The sequence below is a fragment of the Saimiri boliviensis genome, chromosome 2, assembly GCF_048565385.1.
Source record: "Saimiri boliviensis isolate mSaiBol1 chromosome 2, mSaiBol1.pri, whole genome shotgun sequence".
Classification (NCBI taxonomy): Eukaryota; Metazoa; Chordata; class Mammalia; order Primates; family Cebidae; genus Saimiri; species Saimiri boliviensis.
Window position 1 is genome coordinate 238814376 of NC_133450.1, and position 20306 is coordinate 238834681.

The 20306-nt window shown below is 41.2% G+C and overlaps 1 protein-coding gene across 14 annotated transcripts in view; it reads left to right on the forward strand.

Moving 5' to 3' along the window:
- Window positions 1–20306, forward strand: part of CDC14B (cell division cycle 14B) — a 130776-nt gene that overhangs the window by 56764 nt on the left and 53706 nt on the right. For 10 of the 14 annotated variants that reach the window (XR_012516702.1, XM_039475025.2, XM_039475028.2 and 7 more), the window contains 4 exons: window positions 1985–2075; window positions 2623–2698; window positions 4913–5005; window positions 17329–17405. Coding sequence is in view for 13 of the 14 variants with exons in the window: in XM_039475025.2 (XP_039330959.1) it covers window positions 1985–2075; window positions 2623–2698; window positions 4913–5005; window positions 17329–17405 (337 nt within the window). In the remaining variant the exon portion in view is untranslated. Of the gene's footprint in view, window positions 1–191; window positions 711–1955; window positions 2076–2622; window positions 2699–4912; window positions 5006–17328; window positions 17406–20306 lie in introns of those variants that run through there. The other 4 variants (XM_039475030.2, XM_074395588.1, XM_010348772.3 and 1 more) reach the window with 4 other exon arrangements.

Sequence of the window (20306 nt, forward strand, 5' to 3'; positions counted from 1 at the left end):
TTTGAAGATGCCCGTTTTCCATCAGACCTGACCCTGCGGGAGCACTTGGGTCTTAGCTGAGCAAGGGTGCGGCGGACCAGGCTCCGGGAGGGTGCGCGGTTGGTGGGGGCGTTGCGGGGGGGGGGGTGCGGCCTGGCACGGCTGCAGCACCCCCTGGCGGCGGCAGCGGGAGTGCGGCGAGGGAGGCGCCAGGAGGCTCCCGCCCCGTCTGGCGTCACCCTCGGGTCTGTCCCCGGCCCGGGGCGAGCCCTTCTCCTGCTCGAAGTCCTTTAATCGCTAAGGAGCTTTCCCAGACGCTGCCTTCGGCAGGCCTGCTGGCCTCTGACGCACGTCCCCTCTGCGGGGCGTTTGGGCACTGGAGGAGGCCTGGCGCGCACTGGCCGCCCGCATCCCCCGCAGAGGAAGGAAGGCGGGTGGCGGAGCGGGGGCGCTCTTCCTCCCCGCGCCCTCGTCGCCCACGGGCTGTTTCCCGAAGTTGGGGACTTCCGGGGTTGCGCTGCTGCGCCGCGCCGGTGGGCCACCGAGGGGTGTCGCTGCGCCCGCGGCCCGCTGCGGCCCTTTAAACTTTGTTTTTTAAACTTCGGGGGTGTGGTCGCAGCGCCTCCCCTCTAGGCGGCTGGCCGCCCTTGCCTCTGCCCCGCCTTCCAGATGCTTTGGAGTCATGAGCCGGGAGGGCGCGGGGGCAGCCCTGGTGGCGGAGGTGATCAAAGGTGAGCCACAAGGGCGGGTGCTTGGGGCGGGCGTGGGGGGAGCTCCGGCACCCGCGCGGGGACGGGGTGGGCGGCATTCGCCGGGAGGCACCCGCCTTCAGGGCCTGGGCCGCAGCTGGTCTCCCCTGCGTGGGTGGCCTCGGCGCTGGTCCCTTGGTCCTGGGCTTCCGCGGTCATGGGCGGCTGTGACCCTTGTGTGCCTGCACCTGAACCTACATACGTGAGCTGCACCTCCCCGCCCGCGGGAGCGAGATCCTTGGGCTTTGTCGCAAGGATCAAAGGTCCTTGTGGTTGGAAAGGATTAAGCCCTGTCACGCATTTGAGTGTTTGTGGTTGCAAGAAATTTTAGCTGAGGAGTTTACAAGGAAATAAACTAAGCAGTTACATGAGTTGAATTGCAGATAGAAAAAAGTTTACCATTTGGAGAGAGGGTGCCAGCTGGCTTTGCTGAAAGTATATGTATTTTAAAGGCTGTACTTGATTTTGCCACGTTGTGAGTGTCAGTATTTTCCTAGCACCACTGCTTATTATTATTAGGTATTGTGGATGACTTGATTTCACCCGAGGATTTTTAGGCAAGGAAGAAGGGTGGAGCCTCCTGACTCTTAACTGCTCATTACCATTCTTGCTAAACCTCACAGCAGCCTAACTGCGTTTATGCAACACAAGTTCATCTCAGACTCATCATGCAGAGACCTCTCATTGCTTCTGTTTTAATGGTAATTTGTCTAATTGTGAAAATGCTGAAGTAGTGATTCCAAGTTAGACAGTAGTGATCCCAAAGAACAGTTGGAGAAACATATGGTTTGTTCTATAGCTGTAAGTAGTAATTTTGAAAGCATTCTTTCTCTTTAAGAAAAACATAGTTTCTTACCAAATTGACTTTTTAGGATGTCTTGAAAAACGTAGTGAAATTCATCTAGAAACTTACAAGCTTGATGCCAGCCATCACATGCATGCTGCAATTTGCTGAAATGTCTTAATCCAGGGGAGCTAAACTTTTACAAAAATAGGTTCGTTTAGAAATACATCACTCCATGAAAAACCACCACTTTTTAAACTTAGGTTAAAGGCAGTTTGTCTTTTAAAAATGTGCTCATTATTACCCACCCAAATAGCCAGAATATTTTGTAATTACCCATTACCACCCCTACCATCTGAAACATGCATGGAAAAAAATGAAAAATTGACTTCATCTGAAAAGAGTTGTGTCATGATATATAAAACATTTTTTATAACCTGCAGGAAGGAACATTGCAATTTTTCCATTTCAGATCGCCTTTGTTTTGCCATTCTCTACAGCAGACCAAAGAGTGCATCAAATGTACATTATTTCAGCATAGATAATGAACTTGAATATGAGAAGTAAGTATTGCTTTTTAAAAGAGTGTAACTTTTTTTTTTTTTTTTGAAGAATCTAAAGGTATGGTTATAAATGGGACGGTCTGGGGAAATTATAAATTTATTGATTGTTGATTACAGGATGCTTGTTTTTCACCTGTGGTAATAAAATAAACCTTTAGAGGAAAAAAGAGAACCCCCTAAACGTAAACATTTAGATTTGCTTGTCTAATGTTTATACTACAACGAGATATAAATGTGTACCAAGTAAGATATTATGGTTTTGCTCTTGGAGATATGTTTGGAAAAACAGCTTTTTAAATTTAGAAAGTATGTTCATGTTCATTGAGGTTAGATTTAGGCATTATAGCACTCGTGGCATTTAAAAATAGGCGTTATTTACCAGAATAGTCTTCCACTAGTAAAACAGTACCTTTAAGTTGTATCGGCCCCTAACAATTTGGTAACAATGTGCTTACTCACCTTAATTTGATCTTGTTGACCCAAAAAAGGCATTTATATTCAGAGCATCTAGAATGTACATACACGTTTTTATCTTTCATTTTTAAAGCTTCTACGCAGATTTTGGACCACTCAATCTGGCAATGGTTTACAGATATTGTTGCAAGATAAATAAGAAATTGAAGGTAAAGTTTTTAAGATTTGACTTAAATGATCATTATTCGCTCGATCTGGGGGACAAAAGTTAGGAAAATATCTCTATTTTTAAAAAGGAAATGCCATGTTTTTCACTGCAGTGGTGTTTGGGACATGCACATGGTTTTTTGTTTTATAAGATCATAGTGTATCTGTTTGTTTTATAGAGTTTTGAAAGAACAGTTCAAGTTTGGATCATTTGGTTCTAGTTTGAGTTAGTGATGCTTAAATACTTGCAAAGCCAAAGTGGGAATCAGTTAATGAAGTGAACCCCATATTGTCTGACCTAATAGAACTGAAACCTAACAAAAGAAGTTCTTCCCTTGCTCTGGCCGTTGTTTTTTCGGGCTTCATTTTGATGGAGAGTGCTAGCAAACGAACAAGGAAGATGGGCTCATTTTACTTTCTCTCCTATTTTGAAATTCCCATGATATTGTGCTACATGATCCTTAATACATATGATTAAGGTACATGAGAATCTAGGGCAAGAAGCACGTCCTTAAGGCTGTGTCACCGAGAGTCACACAGGTACCTTTGTATTGGTTTGAACTTAGACCCCGTTCATGTATGTGAAACGCTGAATTGTTGGTCATGCATGGTAGGAAGTGTGTACATACTACTTACCAGCAGTTCTACATCAGTCACTATAAATTCTCAACTAGAAAATACTGCTTTTTGGGAAGGGCACTTAAAAAAACAAAAAAACTTTGCTTATCAGACTACTACAGATAGGAAATACAATTTATTTTTAATTGGAATTTTAACATGCTTTAATTAAACATTTATGGGTAAGGCAATGGTTTTTCCTGGAGCATCAAAGCTATATTCACTACATATTGCTACAGAGCAGGAGACTCTTCTTTTTTGCCTTTCTTAAATAGGAATATAACTATTTATGGCCTTGTGCATTTGGGTTCTCCCTCCTTTTTCCAGTTGCCAGTGGCAGATCTTTTGTTTCGTGCAGGCTAGGCAGCTAAAAATAATTCTCTCTTCCCCCAACATTTGTTCCTTTGCTTTAATTTTGGAAAAAAAAAAAAAAATTTTTTTTTTTTTGCCTGTACTCAGCCATCTGTGGACTTTTATAAAGTCTTTGGGTCAACTAAAAATGTATCAGTCCTTTTTTTTTTTCTTTTTAAATCATTTACCAGAACAACTTGTAGCATGTTGGTAGCATGCTAGCAAACTGATTGACTATCCAATCTGATTGACATATTACTGCATATTCAATTAATAGTGATAAAGGTACATGAAGAGTTTGGATGGAGAGTGTCTTGTGCTTGTGCTGCCCAGTGGCTGGTGTGTTTTTGTTTTTGCCATCACTTTTTAAATCAACTTGAATCTCTTTCTCCATGCAAACAACTAAACGAAAATATGTACACCTTCGTCATTGAAACACTAGAACGTTGAAACACTGACTTACAGAAGCCAAGAAATACGTGCTTGTTGAGCTGATTATATCCTGTTCCTTATCCTGACCTGAACCTACATCTGCTCATGTTAATGAAATACAGCTGGGGATGTGCTAACTAATCGTGGTTTGGTTTTGTTTTGTTTTTTAATTCTGTACCCATTTTATATTTAACTTTTTTACATCCCCATACACACATACACACAAAAACCCCCTTTTAACGTATATATAGAAATATGTACACATCACGGATCTGGAGCTCTGTGAACTTTCACAAGTGGAATATACATAGATGATTATCTTTTCACTAGGTCAGGAGCAGTGCACTGGCAGCACCCACAGCAGCCTTCTGTGCTGTCTTCCAGTTCCTGGCTCTGCACACCCCTCCCCTGGTTATTCACTGCCCTAGCTTATAACAGTGCAGACAATTCTGTATGCCTTTTTATTTTAATTTAAAGGTTTTGGGGACAGATTTATTTAAAAACCAAACGGAAGGAAAGGTGATCTCTCCCACCATGCTTGCTTTCCTCTTTCAGAGGCAGCCTGTGCTTTAAGCATATATCCATTCATGTCCCCTCCCCTCCCCTCTAATTGAATGTCCATTCTCACCCCATAATGTGCCTTTTTATGGGAAGATACGTGGTATTTTTGGGTATCAACATTAATCTTTTCAAAGGTCTTGCTAATATGAATGGTTATACATTGTGGGATTTGAAATTCATCTTTATTACAAAATGAAATTGTAGAAGAATTGAAATTAAAAAGAAAATACTAATAGCTGTTTATTTTTATGCAGTCCATTACAATGTTAAGGAAGAAAATTGTTCATTTTACCAGCTCTGATCAGAGAAAGCAAGCAAATGCTGCCTTCCTTATTGGATGCTACATGGTAAGTATTTGTTTTCCTATTGTATGCATGAAAATACACACAACGGTGGTTCTTTACCTTTGCAGTTAGAATTTTGAAATCAAGGTAATGTCTCCATTTCTCTTCAGAAAGAACATGTTTTTTACTTTTAAAAAACTGACCAACTCAAGGAGGCTGTGCATCTGTGGAAGGAGTGGGTAGATGAGAGATCTCCCGTACCTTCCACTTAATTTTGCTGTGAACCCAAAACTGCTCAGAAAAAAAGTATTTTTTTTAAAGTGGCCAACTGCTTTGGCAAAGGTTTATGTTTTATGGCACTTAAGGTTGGAAAATAATGCTCCAAAGCTATTTCTATTCATTCATGATCCATTTAGTCAGTGATAAAATCATCTTACTGGGTTCAGGATCTCAATATTAATTTTCTAAACAATTTTTTAAAAAATGAAGGCACATCATTTGAGTACTTCATAAAATTTCAATCTCGGCATTTTCCTCCTAATTAACGTCATATCCTTTCTCATATAAACATCTAGCAGAAGGTCGTGGCATGTCAGTGTTGTTGGAAGATGGGTTGCATACTGCACAGATTACATACATGTGCCATCAGGTGGTTCATTTGGATCATTGGAAACACGCTTTGGAATAGCAGTATTTACATACGAGTTGTGAATTTCATTTATCTGTAAATACGATAGAAGGGATTTATTGTTTGAAGAGTCACATTTTATTTGGCACCCAGTGGATTCATCTGCAGGGGGCCCGAAAGCGGCATTTTTTCCAGAGCCAGCTTAGAACTCCTCCATCGTAGGACCCCCATGTGTGTGATGGTAAAGAAGCTGCCTACTTACCATCCGTGGGGAGTGGCCAGGGGTCGTTTCTTCCACCTCTACCCCACTGCCAGTGTCATAGATACTTGCTCCTAGACTTGAAAAAGCAGGTTGTTTTGGAGCTCTTTAAGTTTTTTTTCCCCCACTTCTAGCTTGCTCCTTATCTCTGGCGTGCCTTACTGGACCCTTTCAGAATTGTTTTCTGGAGTATAGTTTGATAGTCTGGAATTTACAAAGACGAGTCCAAACGTCGGTGGCGCTAGTTGAAACCGCACCTCAAGATGTGACGATTTTCCTTTTTATGTTTAGGTTCTACCACTAACAGCAGGAATCAAGGTCTTTGCTTTGGTTTCCTCTTCATGCTCTCAAAAGTAGTTGAATTAAATGTTTCTGATGGGGAGGCCTAGGTGGCTGGATCACTCAAGGTCAGGAGTACCAGACCAGTCTGGCCAACATGGTGAAACTCCGTCTCTATTAAAAACACAAAAATTAATCGGGTATGGTGGGACATGCTTGTAATCCCAGCTACTCGGGAAGCTGAGGCAGGAGAATCCCTTGAATCTGGGAGGTGGAAATGGCCCTGAGCTGAGGTTATGCCACTGCACTCCAGCCTGGGTGACAGTGAGTTAGACTTTGTCTACCCACTAAAAAAAAAAAAAAAAAAAAAAAAGTTTCTGAGAAAACTTTAAATTTTGTTATCATCTCTGAAAGTGTGGAACGTAGGTTATAGATTCTATTAAAATTTGGTTTCTTAAGCTTATCCAGATGTATCTGTGTTTTCCTGTCTCCCAACCTCTCTTAGTGTTTCTTGTGCTTACAGCAAAATCCTTTAAAAACAAAAAAAATTTTTTTAAATGAGAAAGTTTTCATGGAGGTCGGGTTTCACCATCTTGCCAGGCATGGCAGCAGGTGCCTGTAATCCCAGCTACTAGGGAGGCTGAGGCAGGAAACTCGCTTGAACCCGGGCAGCACAGGTCGAGGTAAGCCGAGATTGTGCCACTGTACTCCAGCCCGGGCAACTCTGTCTCAAAAAAAAAAAAAGGAAAGAAAAAGAAGAGTCCATGTATGGCTCCAAGAAAGAAAAGAGTATGGGAAAGTGGGTGTTTTAACTGGGGCATTTGGTCCTATTTGGCCAGTCACTGGGGAGAGGAACCTCATGGATTAAAATAAATCATGACAGCTTTATAAAAAAAGGGATTCAGCCTTTTGAGAATTCTTGAGATTTATAAAATATTAAAGGAACCCTGGAGAAATGGCCCTTCCCAGCCTCTGGTGGCCTCTGTTCGACGCTTGGCCTCCATGAGATCAACTCACTTAGCTCCTACATGTGACTGAGACGCACGGTATTTGTCTTTCAAATTTGGTTACATCTTCCTGCCACAGCAGGAAGATTTTCTGAAGATACATGATACTCATCTCTTCTATAGGTTAAATGTACTTTTGAGGGCTGCCTATTTCTAAAATCTTTTTTGTGTAAAATAAATGCCAAGCATTTTGTGTGCAAAATAAATGATACAAGCAAACGTTTGGCACATAGCTTGCAACTTTGCTTTCCTCTAATGTTTAATGGATTACTTTGGTGGAGCTATTTGTAACATGTAGGTTCCCTGTTCAGAATTTATCACTCTATGACAGAAAAGGTTTCAACCCTTCTTTGTGGATCTTGCCTTTACACTGTGCAAGACAAAGTCTGGAGTTCCATCTAGGATAGAGTGCTCCTGAGTGGAACTACAAAGCAGAGGGGCTGGGCCGGGCTGCTTCTGGGCTAGTCATTGTCTCCAGTCAGATGAGATGCCCCTGAGATGGTAGGGTCTTGAGGACCCAGGCACAGTGAGTATGGTGTGAAGAACCCCTCTGCAGGTGGCTGTGGGCATGGTGGGAACTCAGTCAGGGTTGTCTTAAAAACAGAAACAGAACATGTGATAAGTCTATAAATAAGAAATCGCTCTTTTTAAGTCTTGTTGCTGTTGTTTTTAAACTGCTAGTGAGCAAACAACAACCCCTTGACATATTTATTGAAAATTTTTTGGCATATTTGTTTCCAGTGTTAGGTTGGCTTTTTTTGACTTTGTTTATGGTTGTATTTTGGCCAACAGAAGTTTCTATTTCTGTAGTTAATATACCTTAGATTTAGAAATCCTTCTAGGATTTCACACCCTCAGGTTAGTATTGATTTGATTGGTTAGGGAAGTGCCAGGCAAGCAAATTTGGATCTTCACTCACATTCATTACTCTACCCAGTGAGGAGCTAGCTTGGCAGGAGGATGATAGCTCTTGGCTGTGACAGAAGCCTTTGCAGCCATAGCTGGCTGCTAAAATAGGAATTTGGAGCTGTAATGTTGATAGGCAGGGAAGCAGGAGAAAAACTTCTAAGAAAAGGCAATGTATTAATAGTAGAAAAGCAGTGTCAAGATATAATAAGGATACCTCAAAAGAAAAAACATCAAAGTAAGTGAAGCTTTGATCTGGTTAAAATATATTAAATTCTCTGGTAAAGATTTGTAGAGATGAGCGATAGTTCCCTATAAATCGATCTGTATCCTTGATAACCTTTTCTGGAGTTGTCTGGAAATTTGGAGCTTGTCAGGCTCTTTATTGTTTGACTTGGCATGATAATGTTAAAACAAAACCAAAAAAGTCTGGAGAAAGAATCCTTAGGAAGGAAATATTCCAAATAGACTGACTGTTTATTTTTATCAGTCCCTTTTAAATTCAGGGCTTCTGAAAGGAACTGTGTTTTCCTTCGTCCTTGTATACACAGAAGGACCTAATGTGAGGTGGGCAGAGAGTGTGAGATAATCCTTTGTGGCATGGAAATAAAGTGTCATATTTATTATTTATCTTAAAAAACAGAGGTGAGGCTTCACAAATGCGTAAAATATAAATTGACATGCCCGCAATCCGTCCTTTTGACAGATGGTCAGGCGTCTTGTGTGTTACAAGAAGTGAGAAGAGTGAGTTGAGTACTCATTTGTCTTTATTGTATTTCAAAGTATTGCACTTCAGGCAGCCTGGTAAATGGCTTTCCCATTCAGTTATCTGAATGGTAGACTCTTCGGTAGCAAATTAGAATGAAGCTAAAAATCTTCTGCAGCACTGTAAGAGTTGAAAAATATAAAAGGTGACTTGAGTTTTTGTTTGTTTGCTTATTTACAAAAAGGTAAACATACTGTATTGTTTTACAAAATAATAAGTTTGCTACCCTGTTTTCAGTTAGTGGCTATGACCTAGCTAGATTGTGGGGTAATAATACTTAACCTGTCATTTAAAAGTAAAGGTGAAATTTTAAGTGGAAAAGTAAATGCTTTTCAAAACAAATTCGTAATGAAAAGAGGCTTTTGAAAATAAAAGTTTGAAATTTTGTTTTGTTAATTTTGTTGTAAAAATGTCATACACAAAATTCATATTTACACTCTTGAGAAATTTAGAAAAATCTTTTAAAAAGAAGCTTTTATGTTTATAGAAACAGGACATGTGCACATGTATATGTATATGTACATGTACAATGTGTGTTGTGTACATATGTTTTATGTTTACATGCAATTTTAAACTTTTTATTGCTATGTATTTATGGGGTATGTATATGTACAATGTGTGTTGTGTACATATGTTTTATGTTTACATGCAATTTTAAACTTTATTGCTACATATTTATGGGGTATGTATATGTACAATGTGTGTTGTGTACATATGTTTTATGTTTACATACAATTTTAAACTTTTTTTATTGATACATATTTATGGGGTATATGTGATAGTTTGATAAATGCATATAATGTGTGACAGCCAAATTAGGGCAGTTGGGGTATCCATCACCTCAAACATTCGTCATTTCTCTGTGTTGAGCATTCCAAATCGTCCTATTTTGAAATACACAGTAAGTTACTGTAAATTATAGTCACCTTACAGTGCTATTCAACACTAGAACTTGTTTCTTCTAACTATGTTTGTATCAACTAAGCAACCTCTCCTCATTCCCCCTGACCACACATGCCCTTCCCAGCCTCTGGTGGTCCTCATTCTACTCTTGACCTCCATGAGATCAACTCACTTAGCTCCTACATAAGAGTGAGAACATGTGGTATTTGTCTTTCAACTTTGGTTACATCTTCTTGCCACAGCAGTAAGATTTTCTGAAGATACATGATGTTCATCTCTTTTGTAGGTTAAATGTACTTTTGAGGGTAGCCTGGTAAATTAGCCACCATTTCTAAAATCTTTTTTTTTTTTTAAACGGGGTCTTGCTCTGTTGCCCAGGCTGGAGTGCAGTGGCGCGATCTCGGCTCACTGAAATCTCTGCCTCCTGTGTTCAAGCGATTCTCCTGCCTCAGTCTCCCAAGTAGCTAGGATTACAGGCGCGCGCCGCCATGCCCAGCTAATTTTTGTATTTTTAGTAGAGACAAGGTTTCACCATGTTGGTCAGGCTGGTCTCAAACACCTGACCTCGTGATCCACCTGCCTCAGCCTCCCAAATGCTGGGATTACAGGCATGAGCCACCGTGCCAAACCTTCTAAAATCTTTTTTGTCTAAAATAAATACCAAGCATTTTGTGTGTAAACTGAATGACACAAACAAACTTTTGGCACATAGCTTGCAACTTTGCTTTCCTCTGATGTTTTTTTTTGAGACGGAGTTTCGTTCTTGTTACCCAGGCTGGAGTGCAATGGCGCGATCTCGGTTCACCGCAACCTCCGCCTCCTGGGTTCAGGCAATTCTCCTGCCTCAGCCTCCTGAGTAGCTGGGATTACAGGCACGCGCCACTATGTCCAGCTAATTTTTTGTATTTTTAGTAGAGATTGTGTTTCACCATGTTGACCAGGATGGTCTCGATCTCTTGACCTCGTGATCCACCTGCCTCAGCCTCCCAAAGTGCTGGGATTACAGGCTTGAGCCACCGCGCCCGGCTCCTCTAATGTTTAATAGATTACTTTGGTGGAGCTGATTGTAACATGTAGGTTCCCTGTTCAGAATTTATCACTCTGTATTATTATTTTTACATTTAAGCAGTTTTTATAGCTATCAGAATGGCTTACCTTGTAAGCATTTATGTTGAAAATGATGATACTAATTAAATTCTAAGAATGTTTTAACTCAGAAGTCTCAGAGTAGAATTCTCAATTGCACTGAATTGAGATTGCCTCTGCAGTTATGATAGCCTGGTCAGGGACTTTGTTATTTAATGATGATCTTTTGAATCTGTGGCCCCACTTTTTAAATGATTTCATTATCTTGGACTCAGAATAGCCAGTGCTGGGTTAAGGTGCCTGGAGGACGGGATCATTGGGGAAGACAACGGCACAGAGAGTGAGGATCTCGATGCAGTTGGTAAGAATCCAGTTGAGTAAACAGCTGCCCAGCTGGGGCAGCAGAGGCCTGAGGACAGAATGAGGTCGTAACAGCCTTCCTGGGTGTCTGTGAAAGGCAGGGCAAACAGCACGAGGCAACTGCCAGTAGCAGCCATGCCTCAGCTAGTGTGAGGCACACTGGGCTCAGCAAAGGGATGGCACAGGCCCTCAGTGGGAAGCCATTGCTGCCTTGAGCCGGCCTGTGGGAGGAGGCAGCTGGCTGCCCTGTTCAGACTGCATCACAGTTTGACTTCCCTTGCTACCCGAAGGCTTCTCACAGGCGTTTCCACTGCTTGTGGTGCTTGCTGGGTGCTATTAACTTGGGGAAAAAGTTCTCTGATGGCCTAAGATCCTTGACTACAGATCCGTTAAGCTTTTGGGAATTTTGGGTCCTATCCTTGTTCCGGTCCTTTTTTTCGATAGGGTGGGTTCCTGCCTATAAATAAGGCCTGAGGAGTAGGCCCTCTTCCATCAATAATAAGACTGTGTGGATGAGCAGTTGATGCCAAGGTCTATAAATTTGTAACCTGCCAGTTTTATGAAACTCAAAGAGTATTATAAATAATAGTGTGGGTTTCTTTCCTCTATGGTTAAAAATTAGGAGACTTCATTTTTTAAAAAATCAGAATTTTTTACTTTGTCTTTTAAAAATGTTACTACCACTCAAACGTGCACTCATTCCCAGGGCCAATTCACTATTTTTATTAGCAGACTTGGTCGATACGTTTGCTACTCTAAACTTCCAGTTTCAGTTTGTCTAAATTGAGGATCATTATGCCAACCTACTCCGTGTGTGTGTGTGTGTGTGTGTGTGTGTGTGTGTGTGTGTGTAAAAGTAATTTTAAAAGTTAAAACTGTTGAAATGTAGGATCATCTGATTGTTTTTTAGCGACAAGTTTTTTTCTTACCGGTTTTGTGTGGGAGCTATGAAAGTGATTTTATCTTATTTACTTTTTTATTCTCTGTATTCTTTCCCCTGCTCACCTTTTTTATTGAGCAGTTGAATGTGTAGCCTGTCTTCAACCTGCATTGATTTGTGAGCACACTATGTTAATCTGGAGAGAGTGATTTTTTTTTTTTTAAATAATCAAGTTTTTGGCATAGGAAAGACTGTATCATCTGGCTGACATTAAAATAGTCACAGGAGTCTTTTAAGTGCTGGAAACATTGTGACATTTCTCCAGGATTTCCTGGTTACTCAGGCTGCTGGAAGTTTGTTGTTGGAATTTCAATGTCCTTTGTCATTCTTACCTCTAGGGTGTAATGACTTCTGTAATGTTTGGATTTCTAAACTGTACCAGAGGCTAAATATGTAAATAAAGCTTGGGAATCTTACGCCTAAGAGTAGGAAGGAATAGGAAGCACATGTCTAAGTGGGTTTTCGTGTTTTGAGGCCTGGGCTTGTCAGCATTGAAACATTGAAAGGACAAGTAATGCAGTTGGGATCCTGTTGCTTCAGTTGCTTGTTCTTCTATCACTACTGGTTTATTACCTCCAAGGTTTTGAAATATGAGGGTCCGAAGTTCTCACAGGGACTCATCCGTTCAGATGGTGATTTTAGAAAACGGGGGTGGTGGGAAGTCCTGGGAATGTCTGAGGTATTTTTCAGCAAAAAAATAACTTTGTACTATGACTTCAAAAACCACACCAGTCTCAAGTGTTTTCAGTCACTGTGTGTGTGTGTGTATGTGTGTGTGTGTGAGAGAGAGAGATTATTTTCAGCTACAGTGTGTGTGAGTCTTTATCCTAGAGAGTCAATGCTTCTTAAGCCACATCTCTGCTGGCGCATCATGTATTTGTTTATTAACTTTCAACAGAAACAGCCATTTCCTTGCTCATTGAGTGTGCTACTGTATTATCTATTGCTGCCTGGTGAATTACCGCAGAACATTGTGACTTAAAACAACGGTAAACATTGTCTGAGACCATGTCTGTGAGTTAGGCATCTGGAAGTTGCTTAACTTGGATGGGTCTGGTCTGGTTCTGGATTGTGTCTGGGCAGCCCTCACCTGGAGGGTCCACGTCTAAGGGGGCTCAGTCACATGCCTGGCAGGTTAGTGCCAACTGCTGGCAGGAGGCCTCACTTCCATACCATATAGGCTGCTTGAATATCCTCCCAAAATGACAGCTTGCTGTACAGCTCTGCTGTAACCAGAGCAAGGGTTCTAAGAGAAGGCAAGACAGGAGCTACCTCTTTTATAATCTAGCCTCCAAAGTCACACCCTATTACTACAGTATCCTGTTCTTGACACAGGGGCACCTAGTTCACTGTGGGAGGGGACCACACAAGGGTGGAAATGCCAGCAGATGTGACTCTTTGGGGTTGTCTGGGAAGCTGGCGATCACAGCTGGTCAGCAGCTTTCTTGGTCATCATTTGTTGCTTCCTGTTCTTAACTAGCACTGTGGAATTAGAGTGGGCAATCTGTATATATAGCTTCTCGTGAAAATATACCGGAAGAATTTGAGAAATGCCAAGTGTCCGGACTGCCGGAAGTACGGTGATAGATCATAAGTTGCATCAATTTACAGTTTACTAATCTGAGAATTTGTGTTAATGTAGGAGTCATTTATAGGATTCTTCTTCAGTAACAAATTTAGAATTATTTCACTTGGGAAGGCCTTTTGAATTGGCAAGATGAGTAGGTGTAAAAGTAAAAGTTACTTCCTTCATGCCTGGCGAAAAAAGAAAAAAAAAAGGTAAAAGTTATAGATTGGCAAATATGTCTTTGATAGTTATGTAAATGGATTTATTCTGCACCTGTAAATTTCTTTCAGTTTATCTAATTATACTTTTTATTTATGTGCAGGCATTTCACAACTAGATTTTTAAATCACAGTCTTTTAAAGTTCATCATCAGGAATTCAGGGTTTTTCCCCCCCACACGAAAAAATGTTACATTGTTCTTGTGTTCTTTGAATGGAACTAGTGTTCCAAGGCTAAACCGCAGTCCTTGATATATTAGACACTATTTTTATTGTGAAAGTTAGGAGAAAGTAATACCATTGCAATTTCACTAATGTAAGAACACAAAGAATTACAATCACAAGCGGGAGATACTATCTTAAGTTGGTGCTTAAGGAAAAATTTGTATAATTTGAGAGAAGGCCTCAGAAATTTCGAGAAATTCCAAAATGGGTCTCTAGATTTCATTTTAGTACACAAAGGAATCATCCCCTATTCTCATTCTTATTGGCTTCAAGGTGTTTTTTATTTGGTTTTATTTTGGGAGGTTTAGGGTTTGTGTGTGTGTGTGTGTGTGTGTGTGTGTGTGTGTGTGTGCGTGCGCGCGCACTAACTGCAATCTCTGCCTCCTGGGTTCAAGCGATTCTCCTGCCTCAGGCTTCCGAGTAGCTGGGATTACAGGCACCTGCCACCATGCCTGACTAGTTTTTCATACTCATACTAAGTAAGAGGTGGGGTTTCACTGTGGTTAACCAGGATGGTCTTGATCTCCTGACCTTGTGATCCGCCCACTCAGCCTCCCAAAGTGCTGGATTTACAGGTGTGAGCTACCGTACCCGGCCAGTTTTAGTTGTTGTTTTAATCAGCTAGGAAGTCTTAGAATGGAGAAAATAAAAGACTTATGTTACCTGGTAAGTTTAAGAAGAAGCATATATACATTGGAGACTGGAAGGGAATAAGGAAATCTGGAAAGAACAGGTTGGATTTTTTTTTTTTTTTTTTTTTTGAGACAGAGTGTCGCTCTTGTTACCCAGGCTGGAGTGCAATGGCGCGATCTCGGCTCACCGCAACCTCCGCCTCCTGGGTTCAGGCAATTCTCCTGCCTCAGCCTCCTGAGTAGCTGGGATTACAGGCACGCGCCACCATGCCCAGCTAATTTTTTGTATTTTTAGTAGAGACGGGGTTTCACCATGTTGACCAGGATGGTCTCGATCTCTCGACCTCGTGATCCACCTGCCTCAGCCTCCCAAAGTGCTGGGACTACAGGCTTGAGCCACCGCGCCCGGCCACAGGTTGGATTTTTTAATGTTTTAATTTTCGTGAAGTAGTTGTTATGATGCTTTTCCAAATGAATAATAAAGTCAACTTATAGATTGATACTTAAAAAGATCTGTATGTAGACCAGGTGTGGTGGCTCAAGTGCATGTCTGTGTGTAGACCAGCCCTTTCAGAGGTCAAGGTGGGCGGATCACCTGAAGGCAGGAGTTTGAGATCAGCCTGGCAAACATGGTAAAACTGTGTCTCTGCTAAAAATACAAAAAACTAGCCAGGCATGGTTGTGCACACCTATAGTTCCAGCTACTTGGGAGGCTGAGGCAGGAAAATTGCTTGAACCCAGGAGGCAGAGTACAGTGAGCCAAGATCACGCCGTTGGACTCTAACCAGGATGGCAAGAATGAAACTCCAGCTCAAAAAAAAAAAAAAAAGATGAAACAGAAACAGGCCAGACATTGGGAAAAAATTTCCATTTATGAGTCTTAAATCAGAAAATTGGTGAAATGCCCTTTGAAAGCTGAGTCAGTGCTTATGACTAGTTTTAGGTTATGTTTCTGAGTTTCTAAGATCCTTGCTGGATTTTTGAGTTTTAAAAAAATTTTCTTAGTCCAGTAGTACTTTAGTAGTACTTTCACATTGATACTAACTTTTATTTAAAATTTTAAATTTTCTTAACTATTGTAAGTAGATTTGGGTTCAGCTAAGTAAATAAATGAATCGGACTGCTGTGTAATGAAACCATAAGACATGGGTCCCAACTTCAGAATGCTTCCCATTTGGTTGAGGAAACAGGTCACATGTATCATGTTAAGTAATGGAGATGAAAAGTTTGCAATTAACTTTCTTATAGTGATTTCTTCTTTTGTTAATGAAATTTAAAATATATTTCCCAGAAGTAATCTTTGGAATTCAACCTAATTTTAGTGATAGTTTGTGTGCCAGATTTAATGCTGTGTCTTCCCCCAATTCCCCGTCACCCCAGCCTTCCATCCATGAGTTGAAAGTGCCCTGCAGGAAGATTCTGAAGTCCCAGGCAAATGTAATAAGGGGTAGGGAGAGGACTTATTTAGATAGATGCTGGTGAAAGTCTCAGACTCCAGATTTCTAAAACAATCGGGTTAGATGTAAGGAGGAGTCAGGGATATATTAGACGTAATATACTACTGTAACAAGAGGCGAGAAGACATTGGAACGTTATCTATAAACTGTCGAGAGGAAATGACTGCAGACCAAAAATCCTATGCATAGTCAAATCATAAATGTCAAGGGGAAAACATTTTTTTTGGAAATGCAAGGAGTACCAACTATAGACCTCAAATGCTGAAGAATATGCTTGAGGTATTCTCCCAGATTAAAGTCAAAGCATAGCATTGTTCTAAAGACAAAAGAATCAAATGAGAGTCAGAAACAGGTGCAGTTTGATAGTAAACTTGTTTGGTCTTGCAAGCACTTAGACCTATATGGACGGAGCTCATCACAGTTTCTGTTCTGCTTTTGTGTCTCTTTCAACTCACCCCAGTCTAACCCTATCCGCATCCTATACACCTTAGTTGTCATTTCGGTGGACTTCAGGAAGGAGGGGAGGTACAAGCGTGGGATGAATCTACCATCTTGATTTGGAAAATCTGTTTTTATTTATTTATTTATTTTTTGAGACGGAGTTTTCGCTCTTGTTACCCAGGCTGGAGTGCAATGGCGCGATCTCGGCTCACCGCAACCTCCGCCTCCTGGGTTGAGGCAATTCTCCTGCCTCAGCCTCCTGAGTAGCTGGGATTACAGGCACGCGCCACCATGCCCAGCTAATTTTTTGTATTTTTAGTAGAGACGGGGTTTCACCATGTTGACCAGGATGGTCTCGATCTCTCGACCTCGTGATCCACCCGTCTCGGCCTCCCAAAGTGCTGGGATTACAGGCTTGAGCCACCGCGCCCGGCCGGAAAATCAGTTTTTAAAATGCTTTGCTTCTTACCACAAAAGGTTGCTGTGAAGAGTTATTGGTTAGGGCTCATACTACAAGCAACAGAAACCAGCAATGGAGGATTTAAACAAAAAAGAAATCTATGGAAAGGATTCGGGGTGATTCCTAGGCTCTTGGGGAAGGCTGGAGAACACGGCTTGATTGGTTGGGAATCGGACAAAATTTACTTTGCAGTGACAGCACTTATCTTCATTTAGAAGTAAATTGCCTTTTTCTTTTTTTTCCCAAAAATAGGTCATATATTTGGGGAGAGCTCCAGAGGAAGCGTATAGAGTGTTAATCTTCGGAGACACAGCCTATGTTCCTTTCAGGTAAATACAAGAATGATGTGGTAGGGTCAGATAATCACATTCTTGCCAGAAATATCTTGATAGTTGTTAATGAAAAAAAGAAGATACGGTAATTAGTCTTTTTAGGGTGAGTGCAAATAACACCACGGATCTGGGTTTTCCAGCAGTGACTCTGTTGACCTTTTGTGAGGGGGGCTATCTTGTGCATTTGTAGGACATTTAGTGGCATCTTTGGCTTCTGCCCACTAGATGCTGGTAAAATCCTCACACCTACTCTAGTTGTCAAAACTCAGAATGTCTCCAGACACTGCCGTGTGTCCCTTTAAGTGCCCCTGGAGAATGGAGAGCAAAATCTACCCATGTTGAGAACCACTGCCATTGATGAAAACTAGGTATTGGCAGGGCACACTGGCTCATGCCTGTAATTCCAGCGTGCTGGGAAGCCAATGTGGGATGATTGTGTGAGCCCAGGAATTCCAGACCAGCCTCGGCAACAAAGCCAGACCCCATCTCTACAAAAAAAAATTAAAAAATTAAAAAAAAAAAAATTAGCCAGGTGTGGTTGTACATGCCTATAGTTCCAGATACTTGGGAGGCTGAGACTGGAGGATTGTTTGAGCCTAGGAGTTTGAGGGTGCAGTTAGTGAGCGGTGGTCATACCAAAGCACTCAAGCCTGGGCAATAGAAAACTTGTCTCAAAAAAAAAAAAACCCCAGAGTTTGAGACCAGCCTGACCAACATGGTGAAACCCCATCTACTAAAAATACAAAAATTAGCTGAGTGTGGTGGTGCACACCTGTAATCTCAGCTACTCAGGAGGCTGAGGCAGGAGAATCACTGGAACCCAGGAAGCAGAAGTTACAGTGAGCTGAGATCATGCCACTGCACTCCAGTCTGGGCAACAGAGCGGAGACTCTGTCTCAAACAAAAGCAAAAACAAAAACAAAAACCTAGGCCTTGTAATCAGGTGAGAATTCTGGGTTATGGTACTCAAAACTACCACTGAGGAGTGTGGTTCCTGAGAAGGTAAGAAGTTTTCCCAATAATCATTAGTTACTTTATGGGACCAAAATGAACCCCTTTTTTCTGGGGACACAGTCAGTAGAGACAGTGGGTGAGGTTGCTAATGCAGCACCACTCCCAGAAAATCCAGTCATGTCACTGTGTCCCAGAAGTGGTAGATAATGAAGTCTACGGGAATGGATGGCATCCTCATCTCAAACTTAGAATCTGATTGTGTTGAAGATACTTCAAGAAAACTGGTGCTTAAATCAAATTAAGTTCTAAAAATTTTTCTACTTGTTTATCAAAATACTTGACTTAGTTGTATAATTTAAATATTTGTATGGTGCTAATTTTACTCATTGAAGACTTTGATATCTTCAAAAATGGCTTGTTCTTCCATTCACAAATTAGTTCACTGTTTTTACAATGAATGGAGTAACTATTGCTTATTAGTTCATTGTTCAAACTAGTTTATCGTATTAGCATTGTTACATATGCCACAAATGTCTGATTTTGAATGTAACACCCTGCCTTTAAAAAAGGAAGTTTGTGAATCTGACTTCATTTTAGATGAGCTTTCAGATGGGTATTTCTAATTATTGGCAGAATCTCCTTTTCAAATAACTTTATAGCACCGCCTGTTTACTTACTCCCTGAAATAATAATTTGTCAGGGCAGTCTGAAGACTTCAGTAATACACTGCATGAAAAATTGTAAAGATCCGTGATTTAGCAAATTAGAATTGGCTAGTGTCAGGCACAGTGGCTCATGCCTGTAATCCTAGCACTTTGGGAGGTCGAGGTGGGAGGATGACCTGAGGTCAGGAGTTCGAAACCAGCCTGGCCAACATGGCAAAACCCATCTCTACTAAAAATATAAGAATTAGCCGGGCTTGAGGCAGGAGAATTGTTTGAACCCAGGAAGCAGAGGTTGCAGTGAGCCGACATCACACCACTGCACTCCAGCCTGGGTGACAGAGCGAGAATCTGTCTCCCCAAAAAAAAAAGAATCGTCTTGAACCCAGTATCATCCCTTTCTTGCGAGCTCATGGCTCATCTTAAGTATTCTTTTATTTGAGGTGGGTAGGAAGGGAAGAGGTGGAAATAAAGGTCATTTTCTAAGCTGGAAAATTATTTTTCTCAACTTAAAACAGCAACCACATTCTTCCAGTAAAAGAAATGCTTGTATTTTTGGTCTTGAGTCACGGGCACCTTGGTCATCTCTTGTAGTGACGTTTGTTCTATAGAACTCTTCTGTATAATGATAATTCTTTGTGATGCCACTCTTAACATTTACAGCACAAGATCCTGAAATAGGAATATGCTCACACATTTCACACGGTGCAAGGAAGGATCCACGGAACACTGTTGATGTGGGAAAAAAAAGAGGTTTTGAGTCGATTTAAATACAGGTGCCAAAAACGGAATAAGCATTGCTTACTGCCTTGCTGTGTTTCAAACTATTGAAGTTTGGCACTGAGAAATGAAGTTAGTTCCTTGAGGTCCCAGGAGCATCAGTCAGTAATTCTCCGAAAGACAGGACTTAGCTAGAAACCGTTCAGGTTTGTGAAATTTGAATCTCTTCAGTCATAGATACTGGGTATTTGATTTATCTAAACAGTTTCTTAAAGTGTTGCCTGTGAACTGGTGCCAGTCTATGACATTTTGTTACCAGCCAGTGATGGGATAAATACAGAAGTTGAGGGTAAGATTTTAGAAACATTTATAGTTATTGAATAGAGCTATTTTATGTCTGTAGAATCAAATAATACACATTTTGGCTTCTATTTTGTTTCCCCCCCTTTTATTTTTCTAGTAATTTATTTATTTATTTATTTATTTTTTGAGACGGAGTTTCGCTCTTGTTACCCAGGCTGGAGTGCAATGGCGCGATCTCAGCTCACCGCAACCTCCGCCT